Below are 12,104 nucleotides of genomic sequence, written 5' to 3' on the forward strand. Positions count from 1 at the left end.
ATCTATAACATGTGCTTGCTATATCTGTAATCGTGAAATTGTTGCCAATATTTCAATACATCACATTGTGTTGAATGCAAATATATTCAAAACAGGAATCCACGGAAAGCTCAATTTCGCCATTTGCACAATAATCATATACTTTAACAGGAACACGTGGCCGTTCTTATTGTATGGTGGAAAAAAACACCAATTTCTGAATGAAACCTCTTTATAGAGCTGCAGCAGAGTCCTGTGGGTGTAGTGACAAAGGGCCCAATTCATCACATTTTTAGCGTGGTGCAAAGTGACATTGCACTGCAAACAAACACCCTGAAGAGTACTCTTTGCACCGTGCTAAACGGGCCTAATTCACGGTGCACAGAGTACTTTCGCAGTCCAAAGTGACTGTGCACTGTAAAAATACACTTGTACCGCGATATGAATCGGGTTGTTTGTTGGCAGTGCCAAGTCACTTTGCACTACTCTAAAAGTTCAATGAATCAGGCCGTAAAAGGTTGTCAAAAGCTGAAAACAACCAAAATAAGTACTTAAAGGTCCACAGACGTTACCAAACATTCGGAAACATATTTCCCTCGAGTCCTGTTGCACATATGAATTGTCCAAAAGCTCAAGGAGCTCATATTCTCTCCCCATCATAGAACTGTGTAGAGCCGGCTTGCCTTCAGCATGTTGCACACATTAGCCCATCTCCCTAAACAATGGGCAAAACAGTGATATTGAATACCATGTTTACGTTTTAGAAAACGACAATTAGAGCTCATTAGCAAGAGAGGAGGCCAAGGACTATCAAGAGAGATGAAACAGCCATACATGTGTAGACAAGGATTGCAGAATCTTCTTATACATGGGGGGTAGGTTTAAGTATTCTTTATTGTTTCCCTATTGGAAAATGTTCACCAAAGAATATTTGGCCATTAAAATTGCTAAGGGCCAGATCCGTGGAATTTGTATGGCCAAACATGGCTCAAAGAGAGTTTACACTAAAAGTAACTTTGCACTGCCGACCCTAACCTTGATTCATGGAACTGTGCAAATTGTATTTTTGCAGTGCAAAGTCATTTTCGCAGTACAACATTAACTTTGCAATAACTTTGCACTGCAAACATACAGTTTGCACAGTTCCATGAATCAGGGTTTCTGTCGGCAGTGCAAATACACTTTGAACCATGCAATTAAATCCATGAATCGGGCCCTAAGTATCTTGGAATATCAAAGATAGACAATGTGCAGTTAGTAAATGATTGTACATATTCAGTGATGACAGAAAACCTCTAATATGGACAAAAAGCATTGATAAGAAACCTTGATTATGTTTTCGCTGTATTGATTGAAGATAGCTGTCAAAATAGTGTGGCTGATTGTCATCATTTGAGGCACAACGCTATGCAGATGCCCAAGACTGCGCCAGCTGATGAAAGACAAAGGGAGGCTACACTTATCGTAGAGGGAGGATCAAGATGAATGAATCAGAAACAGGGCAACAACAATTTAAAGGAAAATGAGAGAATTACCCTTAAACTTACAAGGCATTTGTAGCTTCAAAACCTGGATTTTGCACAATGAATTAATTTCTGATCAAACTTCTTAGTTTCCCATCCGACATCATACAATCTACATGCGCCAAATGTGAAATCAACAGACACAATGCGGATTACACATAAAATACAATTTAATAAACCAGTGCTTTAGCCTATAAATTCTGTGGAGATTTAATCCCAAAGCCTTTCTTGTTAAAAGGAGAGAGTTCAATTTCTTTCTTTTTTTTTATTTCCATTTTTTTCCAAAAGGTTTTGCTACTTGCTTTCGGTGTCGCTGGTTGTTACATTTTCCAAGCGGCCTTTTCTGACAGGGCTCCAGGGAAGTGCGGAGCAGTGATTGTTTTGAAAGTAAATGGATGGCAGACTTTGTTTGAACAGGAAACAGGTCATGAAGAATAAAATAAAATGAGAACAATCCATGAAAAAAAACATGTTTTACACTGCCCTCAGTCCCAGTAACAGGTCTGCTTTGGCACTTGAGAACGGTCACAATTATTTTGCCTTTTTTTTATTCATATAGAACAAAATTTACAAAGTCATTCATACGTTTGTTTACTGACTTCAAAAATTGGGAATATTCAAAATACACTTTTACCCCACTCCATTCTTTCATTATTTACAGATTATGTACAAGAAAAATGTAAGAGTTTTTTTTTCTTTTTTTTCTTTACATTGTATTAAAAAGCTCTGCTGGTTCGTGTTTTTTAATTATATGGATGTTCCATGAGAAGGTTCAATGGATTCTGGAATGATTCCCCCTTGCATGGATTGGAATGACATTGGCATGGGTGTTTTTACAGGGCTCTGGCGGAAAAGTCCTCCATTTGGTGATCTGTGTTTGCATTGCATGGAGGGCATGGTTGCAGAGCTGCTAAGTGGCAAAGGGAGGTTGCTGCCACTGACAGAGGTTAGTGTCCTGCCACTTCCATGACCCGATTGTTCAGATAAAAAGGTGGTGACTGAAAGCTGCGTGTTTTGGTACTCCCGGACTGGTTCTAGCGTCTGACTTGACTGCATGCCTCCAATCTCTAGGGCTGATATTTCAATGGAAGCTGTGGAGATCTGCTTGTGGGCAAGGTCCTCATCCATCAAACTGTTCATTCGTCGATGGACTTGTTCCAAATTCACTTCTTTATCCTATTTATAGAAATAACACAAAAATAAAGTACATTTGTTTATAAACGTCATAAACAATGTCAGGCAATGTCAAGTAACAAAAAGGCTAAACGTGGTTAAACTAATCAATTGTATATCAATTGTTTAATTTTAGTAAAACCAGATTTTTCATGGGTTTACCATTTTTTAAAAGGTTAAAGAAATATGTTCCTAATAAATGGTCAAATGCAGTGAAGCCATATATAATTTACAGGCAGAATGGTCCTGCACAACCTAAACAATTTGGGGAACCCCTAATTTGGAATGCATCCCACAAATATTCTGAAATTATAACTAATAATTTTAAACAGATTTAACTCATCTGCCACCAACAGGCCTCATCATTACATCCAAAGGAGTTCCCAATTCCACAAGAGAGATGATTTGATCTAAAAAAATAAGTATATAGCATATAACTGATTCCTTCCAACTTTTAAAGATAATATTTACTACAATAGAAATGAAATAATTTCTAGATTAATCATCATTTGTTTCTGCCTGGTTACTGACTTGTTTTGCGAAGGTAAATGCATTGCATATGGAAATCAATTCATGATTTTAGATCAATAACCCCTTTGTCCCTCAGAGTCATTTGCATTTAATTTCCCAGTCATAGGAAAGGCTGTTCTCACTGAAGCAATCATGGGAAATAATTATGTTGTAGGACATTTCAAGATGTACATGGTACTCTAGAACCTGTCCCTGGTATGATATCTTCTAGTCTGGTGATATGCAACCTGTGACTCTCCACATGTTTTGTACTACAACTCCCATCAGCCCTAGGCAGCATAGTCAATAGTGAGGAGACATAGAAATCATTGTCAAAAACAAATGAAGATACAGGCTGCAGACCCATATATCAGACCATCACTTTCTTAAGCATATGAACAGAATTGAAAGCTACCATGCAGGAAATACTGTGGCAGAGGAGATTATCAACATACAAGTATTGTCTGTTCATTGTTAATATTTCTATTTCAAACCGGTTGACAAAAGGAATTTGAGACTTAGAACCCCCTTGTTCATGGAAGGATCCTGAATATGTACATTAATGATCAATCTACTTACTCAAAATCTTTATTTAACAAGATCAGATCTTCATTAACTCATCACTTATTCCATGAGGGTGAGGTCATGTCCGGTCGCCTGGCAGCCCTGATTCCCCTAAATGAAAGAAAATGTCTTAGCCCTTTCCCTTGAGTATAAATACACGTCTCCCACCCGGAATTTCCTGTTTAGTATATAATAGCAGTATTTGAATGGTGGAAAAGGTAGCCTGATTGTGGTATTGCCAATTTGGATAGTTTTTTCAATGAAATGAAGGTTCCTGCTTCCAATTCAAAGAGAACACATTTAGTTTGGGAATACTGTTTCCTTAACACTGGCATGGGTTTCTGGTGACTTGAGCAATCTCCAGAGACTTATTTTAGAAATTACCAGACCAGACTAATGGCTGGCATGATAATGTCTGCCTTTGGATCACAGGCGATGCTCAGAATGGCTTGTTAGTTATAATAGTCATGGGCTGTGCTTTTTGCTTATAGCCAGGTTTTGAGCAGCTATTGTACATTCTTTTTGCTGACGTATTTTAAAAATGCCATGAAACACATTTTGAATCGGTACACAATGTAAACGGTTCTTTGGGAGAAAAACATGTACATTAAATCAAAACAAATGACAAGACATTGAAATGACCACATGGGGCAATACAGTGAGCTATCTGGCCCTCAGGAACAACACCCTAGCCCTAGCAGGGGTGCCTGTCCCCAGATGGCGGATGGTGCAACGTCTACCTAAGAAGAATAGGTAAAAGGGACTGTCCCTGACTCTAGTCAATGTGTGCAGAGGGGTGAGTGTAGTCTAACACTCAACAAAGACAGCAGTCTGGCAGCAACCACCTGGAAGGTTTCAGTATGAGTTGTGTAATTAAATCTTGCAGAAAAAAAGGCTGAAAGACTAACATTTGGTAAGTGGTGCCATGGGAATTGCATCTGCATATTTATTAACCCTTATGGCTACTGCTTGACACATGTCGGTGGTTGTCGAGAATTCAAGTGAAAAAACAATTCAATGGAATCATCACACTCAATTAAAGTTACACAGCTCTGTTTCTTATCAGGTGGTATTTGAGTTATGCTAAGGAAAAAAGGCTTGCGTCCCTTTTGTCACTAATCAGGGACCGAGTAAATCTTTCAATTTTTTTTACAAACTTACAACATTAGATGTCATTGTCTCCTGCAGCAGCAGAACCATATTCTGTCCCACCAGAATGCCCATATTGTCCATTCTCCCACATAAATCCTTCCAAAGCAGCGGCTCATCTGCTCTTCATGCTTAAACTCCCATCTACATAATCAGCATCTCAAAATGACAGAGGTTACCCTTCAGTATCTATAGCATTTCATCAGTCCCTACAATCCTCACTTATGTCACTATTCATCTGCATAGGTGTTAATGCAGCACATGTGTGTGTCATGTGCAGAGCATTCCTCAATGAAGTTCTCAAAAATCCAGATTTGTGGTTAATACACCAGAATTGCTAAGACATAGTGTACCCTCACAAGAGTGTCCCAAACGCTTCCATCACCTACCATGTTTTATGTAATGTATTTATGTATTTGTTTGTAATGCGCCGAAAGCCCACAGGCATGGGAGCACAGCAACATTTACACAATAGCGACACACATCAATAAACGGGGTGGAATTAAATCCCTGACCAGATTTTGGAATGGGAGCTAGTTACTTGAAGAGCAGGGTTTTTAAAGATTTCCTGAAAACTCCTAAATCGGGTTCTTCTCTCAGAGCAATAGCTAATGATCTCCAGCGGTTAGCTGCTTTTACTGGAAAAGTTCTTCTAAGGCTGTTTGCACACCTGTAACTTGGGCAGGTGATCTGCATTTTGTTTGAGGAACGCAATACTCTGGTTGGGTGATACTGATGCATTAGTGATTTAAGATAAGGAAGACCAGATCCATAGACACATCTGTGAGCCATAGTTCCTACTTTAAAGTTAATACATTCCTCCCTCTTCACAAGTAGAACTATGAAAATTACATGAATCTGAGAGACTATCTCACAAGACATGAATTGAGCGTCTGCCTCACTGAACACTTCCTTCAGATGGCCTGAAAGCTGAGCTCCCTGTGAAACACACTGCTTCAGCTCTGACCCACTGGAGCTGCACCACGGGAGCAGGTCACCCATGGATATATCACAATAAGCTTTGACTGACTTGTTCTCCTACAATGTTATGGAGTCCTACAGATGGCAAGTCAGACGTTGGCCCAATATTTTTCTACTTTTCTCCCAATGAGAGTCATTTAAGTACCAAAGCACAGAATGCAGTGTTGACCATATGCAAATGCAGTTTTGTATCCAGAAAACGATCTCTAATCTCCATGCTTCTTGGTCAAGGCAGAGCGAATAACCCTTACAGCAGATTTATGTATTCCTACCTCAGAGTCTGTGATTCCAAGAAGAAGAATTTGTCCAGAAACATAAACAATGTATCAAATAAGAATATGTGCTGGAAACATTGACATCAAATCAAATATGTGTATAATTAAGGATTTCAACTGGTATGCTCATCTGTATGTATTTACTTTTGACACTGGTTGCCCACCTTTTTAAATTGCTTTGACATGTCTTTCTTTTAGTTCCTCATTATCACTTTCCTTCAATGTGAGAGTTTGAGTGGACACCAACTCTTTGGTCCATCTCAGTTTTGGCTCCACATAACAGGATCGTAAAAATGTGCATGAGTCAGTCAGAAGAGTATATGCACTGTATGGGCGTGGATGCAAATGAGGTAGGTGTACAAGACTGCAGCACAAGCAATGAAGCAAAGGAAGTATTGTGGAAACCGAACCAGGCCATTATGAGGGCTAAGGACAAACAACTCTCCCTCTTCATTTTTACAATCAGAAAACTTTAATCCATGTCTTCAGTCCATATCCACTCTCTCTCCCTCTCTTGTAGTCTCGCTCTCTATCTCTATCTCTAATTTTCTCTTTCCTCTCTCTCTCTCTCTCTCTCTCTCTCTCTCGCTCTCTTTCTCTCTCTCTCTCTTTCTCTCTCTCTCTCTCTCTTTCTCTCTCTCCCTCTCTCACACTTTCCCCCAAAGAAAGGCTATTTAGATAAAGTGTGAGGTGATTAGTTGGTGTGGCTCATTAGTGCACCAATCTCTGGCCTAACCTCTCAGTGTAAGGAGGTGGTTGTCTACTGGTCAACACAGAGTCTGTTCTTAAATATATCCTAGAAGTGTAGAAGTGGCCAATTAATTTCTAGATTCTGAGAGGAACTTGTTTTTTTTAGAAAACGTTAGAGCATGGATTCCTCTGGTCCTGATACATTTCAAAACTTCACAGCGAGGGGCGCTCGAGAGCCGAAGCAAGATGGCAGGCTTCCTTTCATGCTATCAACTAACTAGGTTTCAAAAAATAGTTTTACAGAAATTACTTTTTTTTGCACCCCAATACACTAGTACTTTTCTGCAAGGGACAATGGATGTCTTCTAGTTGATGAGGACATTGAAACCCAGTCTACTTTGAATCACTTGAGGAAATGGATGAGCCTGAGGAACCTGAATTCTTGGAGATTACACCAAAGAGCACATCTAACCCCAATATTCAAAACCCAGTACTAACAATATTTGAGAAAAGGGTGCTTGGTGATTTAGGGAAAATGCAATGTAAGGCAAAAAGACACATGCATTTTACCCATCGGCAGAGACAAGTATTAGGAGAGTTGTTGGACAATGAAGAAATTACCGTCAAGCTAGCCGACAAGGGTGAAGGGCTTGTGCTGATGGATAAAATAGATTACTTGAGAGGGATTAAGCGTCACCTTGACGTCAGGGAAAAGTATAGAGAAAACCTGTACGACCCAACAGAACAGGTGAGTATATTGATCAACAAAGTCGTGGAGGAAGGAGAGGCATGATAACCAATCAGACAAAGATATTCCTATGGGTAGACAATCCAATGATGCCAATTTTGTATACTCTGCCAACAATCCACAAAGGTTTGATAAATCCATCTGTCTGTCCAATAATCTCAATAAGAGGGAGTCTTTTGGAGACAATTGCTCAGTATTTAGATAAGGCGATACAGAGACGCAGGTTGCGTGCGGTATGCAATTTAGGCTGCACGCACCACGAGAAGCATAGTTTGCTCATGGCAATTAAGAAAGAATACAATTCCTGGCTTAATCACTGGAAGTATTTGATCAAAAATAGCCAATGGCAAACTATGATAGGAGCACTGAGAAATGGTATACATTGTAATGAATGGTCGTTTTTAAATAAGGTCAAGGGGGTGAATAGGAAGAAAATATTGAACCCAATTAAGGACATTGAGTGGCTAAAGTATATAAAGAACAAAGATAGTAGTCCCATAAGAGAAGCCGTATACACCTGTGGGATGGCCTCTGTTGACTAGCAAGGACGATATAGAATTAATAATATCGAAGTTAAAGAATTCTAGCTCTCCTGGCCCCAACAGACTTGCAAATATGGCCCTAAAACAAGACCCCAAGAGATGGGCTAAGATCCTTTAAATCTCTTCTGATCAGGTATGCCTATTACTGGAAATTCCAGCCTTGTGGCAACAATCTATACTTCTCCCGGTCTATATAAAAGGTGACAGGTCTATGCCAGAGAACTATAGATTGTTGTCTTGGATGTTACTTGTCCTACGGGCCCTTCAGGTGCGGGGGTAACAGAAACTAATTACAATTTACACAGTCAGGATTCCCGAACAGGGAGTTCAACCACCCATAACCTGAGGGCCATGGACATATTGTTTCCAAGGGCCTCGGCACCAGGTGGTTTGGCCTTGTACACCATTTTTATTGACTTCCTGGCAGCCTTTGATGGTGGTAATCTGAAAAAATTATGGCCTAAAATGGAAGGCTGGTGCTGTCCCATATGGTTCATGAGAATCCTGAAGGGACAACATCATAATACGGGGGGCAGAGTTAGACTAGATGATGCAGAGCTATAGTGCGAGGAGGTCCGTGGACATTGTGTTCCCAAAGGCCCACCTGGTCCGGCGCTGCCATACCGCTGACAAAGTGCTGGCCTTTAAAGGGAGACTCTGAGGTCGAGAGAAGTGAAGAATCTCCTAAAAGGATACGTGAGTGTACCAGTGCACAAAAGTACAAGGGGCGGGAGGGATTCTTTTTATGGTGTATAGAACGCACCCTCATTAGTGGTCGAGAGGGTGATTGACTGTAGTAGTCTTAGATGTTAGGTCTGCCGTTCAGATAGGGAGCAGGTGGGGGATGGCACATCTGCGCTAGAGGAGAGGGTTGCATAGTAAGTGGCAGACCTTGTTAGAAAAGAGTTGCGCATAGTGCAGGCAATTGGTATAGTTGCTTCATTTTCTTTTCTTTGGGGAAGAATTATTTTGAGGGACATGCACACATGTATTTTGTAAGTAGCAACTGTCTGTAATTGCGTTGTGAAAAGTTATTGTATTATTTGTTTTATGTAACTGTGGAAAAATGGTAGAGCCAGAGCCGAAATAACTGACAAATAGTTGCAGAGCCACGTAGCATGAGTAAATGATGCAGTCTAGTGAGGAGATGATTAAGCGCTTTTTCTCACGTGCTAACATAGGGCTTCGCTGTTAAGGTGGTGGGCATGGGGTCAATGCCATTTCTGTACTGATACAATATAACAAGGCAGGCCTGTGGAGAAGGCCAGTGTGTGCAAGTATTGAGTGCGAGGTGTGAAACGGCAGCGCCTGTGAAGAAGGCCAGAACAAATGAACATAGCATGATCGAGTGAAGTGGTAAGAATACAATTGAGTGAGTGGGATCGATTGCAAAAAGAGTGAGCATTTAAAGGTTTAAAATTATAAAGCAAAAGAGGGAAAAGGGAGAGAAGGATATTTAAACAAAAAAAAGGGGATTACGACATGGACAATGACGTCTTATTGGATGGATGAACCAATTAATCACATGTGCAGAAAAAATTGCCCCAATATTGTGAGAAAATAACAAAGTACCATTATGGATGGGTACATGAAACACTGGGAAAGTGTTTTAAAGAATGGCCCGTGGAGGAAACTATATTATAGACAGTAAGTATTCATACTTGCTGGCTGCATAGAAAGATACCAAGTTTAAAAAGAGACAAGATATTTTAGGGCTCTGCAAATTGTACGAAGAAAAAGAAAAAGAGGCAGAGAAAATTAAAGGGGAGGAGGAGCAGGGAAGGGCACCGATCCCACCCTATACGATATACCCATTATTAAAACCAGCTGCAGGTTAAACAAATCCAACGCAAGTGCCTCAAAACAAGGAAGACACATATAAAAAGAAAGAGGGTGACACAAGCACCATTAGCAAGAACGAGAAATGGAGGATGACATATTTAAATGACAGTGTGTTCAAGGAAGCAGAAAAAGCAATGAAAAGGGAAATAGAGGAAAAAGGAAAGGAACACAAGACGGGATCCAACAAACAGAAGTGGACAGAAGGACACATAAAGTTTAAAATAGGCAATTAGGGACAGCACTGAGACAATAGTAAAACCAATACTGCAGAAAAAGGGCACACCATATCAGACTGGGAAGACAGGGCAGATAGCGATCATGTGGGTGATGAAATGGACACACACAATTTGACAGATAAGAGACAGGAAAGGAGAAGGAATGAGAGTGAAGAGGATGAAAGAGAAGAGTCTCTGGGTGACTGGGGAAATAGGCTTCAGAGAAAGAAAATGTGAATAGTGGCAACCAAGAGACCACAACTTGGTAATAAATGCAGAGCGCGCACACAGATGCCCCTTTTGCAGAAAGCAAGGGGGAGGTTAGTCACATACCATGGCAGACAATTGACAGGGACAATTTAGTTTACAGTTTGCCTTCATTAATGGCGGAGCGAGCAGGTGGATCTATGTTTTTGGGAAAGAGACAGCGGGAATCTCATTGGCCATATGGACATGCAAACTTTATTGGCAGTATTGGTTAGGGAGAGAAGTGACAAAATACGGCACCAGGCTGGATATGCTGAGGTAAAATGAAGGTCCAATATACATAATGGAGCACCTTTTAATAACTATCGAGCACATGTTTGGAAGGCTCTAAGGGAGCTCAATCCAGATACATCAGACATGGGTATATTTGCTCGTAAAATGGAGCCTGGTGAGGACCCTGTGGAATACACAAAATCCATACAAGAAATGTGGACACAGGAAAATAAACAGTCATGGGACGAAAATATACCCTTCTTTTACCACATCTTAGTGAGGGGGGCCCCCCGCAGATGTGCAGACTTCTTTTGAAAAGATATCAGGATTTGATTCAAAAGGGTGGGCCGAGATACAGGCAACAATGGTACAATATTGCAAAAGGAAGCAGGGGAAGGATAAGGAAACAGCTGATAATGCAATAAAAGCAGAAAACAAATTAGTTCCAAAAAATGGTGAAAATAAATATGGAGGGATCAGTATTCAAAGGGCCTGTTGTCGTTCCACAAGCTCAGCAGGGAGGGCTTCCATTGGTTGCAGTGGAGGTACCACCCAACCAGCAGTGGGGAATGGTGCAGCTGCACCAACAACCCGCTTACAACTCCCGGTAGAAATAGCATTAATAAAGTGCAAAGCCCATACAGGAGGGTAAGATTTTATCTCACTAGGAAACGAAAGAGCAGACAGGGCAGCAAAAGAAGCTGTATATCTGCTAGAGGGGTCACATGTGATGTTTCCTGGTGAAAAAGAAAACATACTGCTAATAGCAGTGATAAAAGTGAGCAAAGAAAAAAATGAATTACCAGAAAACTTTAACCAGACCTTTCAGGATATTGCGGCATAAAATGGCAAAATTTGCAGCATGAAATGACAAATATTGCGGCACAAACCTGTATTTATTTCAGCATTTATGCAGGACATTTGTTTTATCTGGAGGGTGTAAGATTGCCACAGTGCATGAAAGAAGCAGAGTGCAAGGCTACAAGAGAGCCAGGGTGTCATTATTATGCATCTTTTGTATTTAATAGGAAGAGTCCCAGATGTCTCTGGCTTGGCAGAATCGTTTTTTGTTTTGACTACATTTCTGGTTTAATGTGCATGCCTATTTAATTGTATTAACTAAATTGATCATTATCAGTTGTAATGGTGAACATATTCCCCTTCTATGTTCTCCAATTCCCCAAACACCCACACACCTCTCTCACCAACACACATCACACATCTCACCAACTCCCCATCACAACTTGCATTCCTGAACCTCTCACTCTTTCATACAAATACTTACATGCTATGTCACACTTTCAAGTCACAATTTGCAGTCCCCAACCCCTGCAACACTCCAAATCATACTCCCAACTCACACCTTACATTCTACAATTCCCCCCACAATATAGTCATTCATTTGTTTGTGCTGCTTCTGCATCTTGCATCCT

At 40.5% G+C, this 12,104-nt stretch overlaps 1 protein-coding gene across 6 annotated transcripts in view; it reads right to left on the bottom strand.

Moving 5' to 3' along the window:
• Positions 1–1,654: 1,654 nt before the first annotated feature.
• Positions 1,655–12,104, bottom strand: part of GRID1 (glutamate ionotropic receptor delta type subunit 1) — a 3,001,620-nt gene continuing 2,991,170 nt past the window's right edge. For 2 of the 6 annotated variants that reach the window (XM_069610765.1, XM_069610764.1), the window contains 2 exons: positions 3,765–3,860; positions 2,548–2,678 (listed from right to left, as the gene is read on the bottom strand). In XM_069610765.1, coding sequence (XP_069466866.1) covers positions 3,810–3,860 — 51 coding nt within the window. In that variant the 3' untranslated portion in view covers positions 2,548–2,678; positions 3,765–3,809. Of the gene's footprint in view, positions 2,679–3,764; positions 3,861–12,104 lie in introns of those variants that run through there. The other 4 variants (XM_069610763.1, XM_069610762.1, XR_011268624.1 and 1 more) reach the window with 3 other exon arrangements.

The sequence above is a fragment of the Ambystoma mexicanum genome, chromosome 8, assembly GCF_040938575.1.
Source record: "Ambystoma mexicanum isolate Mex_15411 chromosome 8, UKY_AmexF1_1, whole genome shotgun sequence".
NCBI lineage: Eukaryota > Metazoa > Chordata > Amphibia > Caudata > Ambystomatidae > Ambystoma > Ambystoma mexicanum.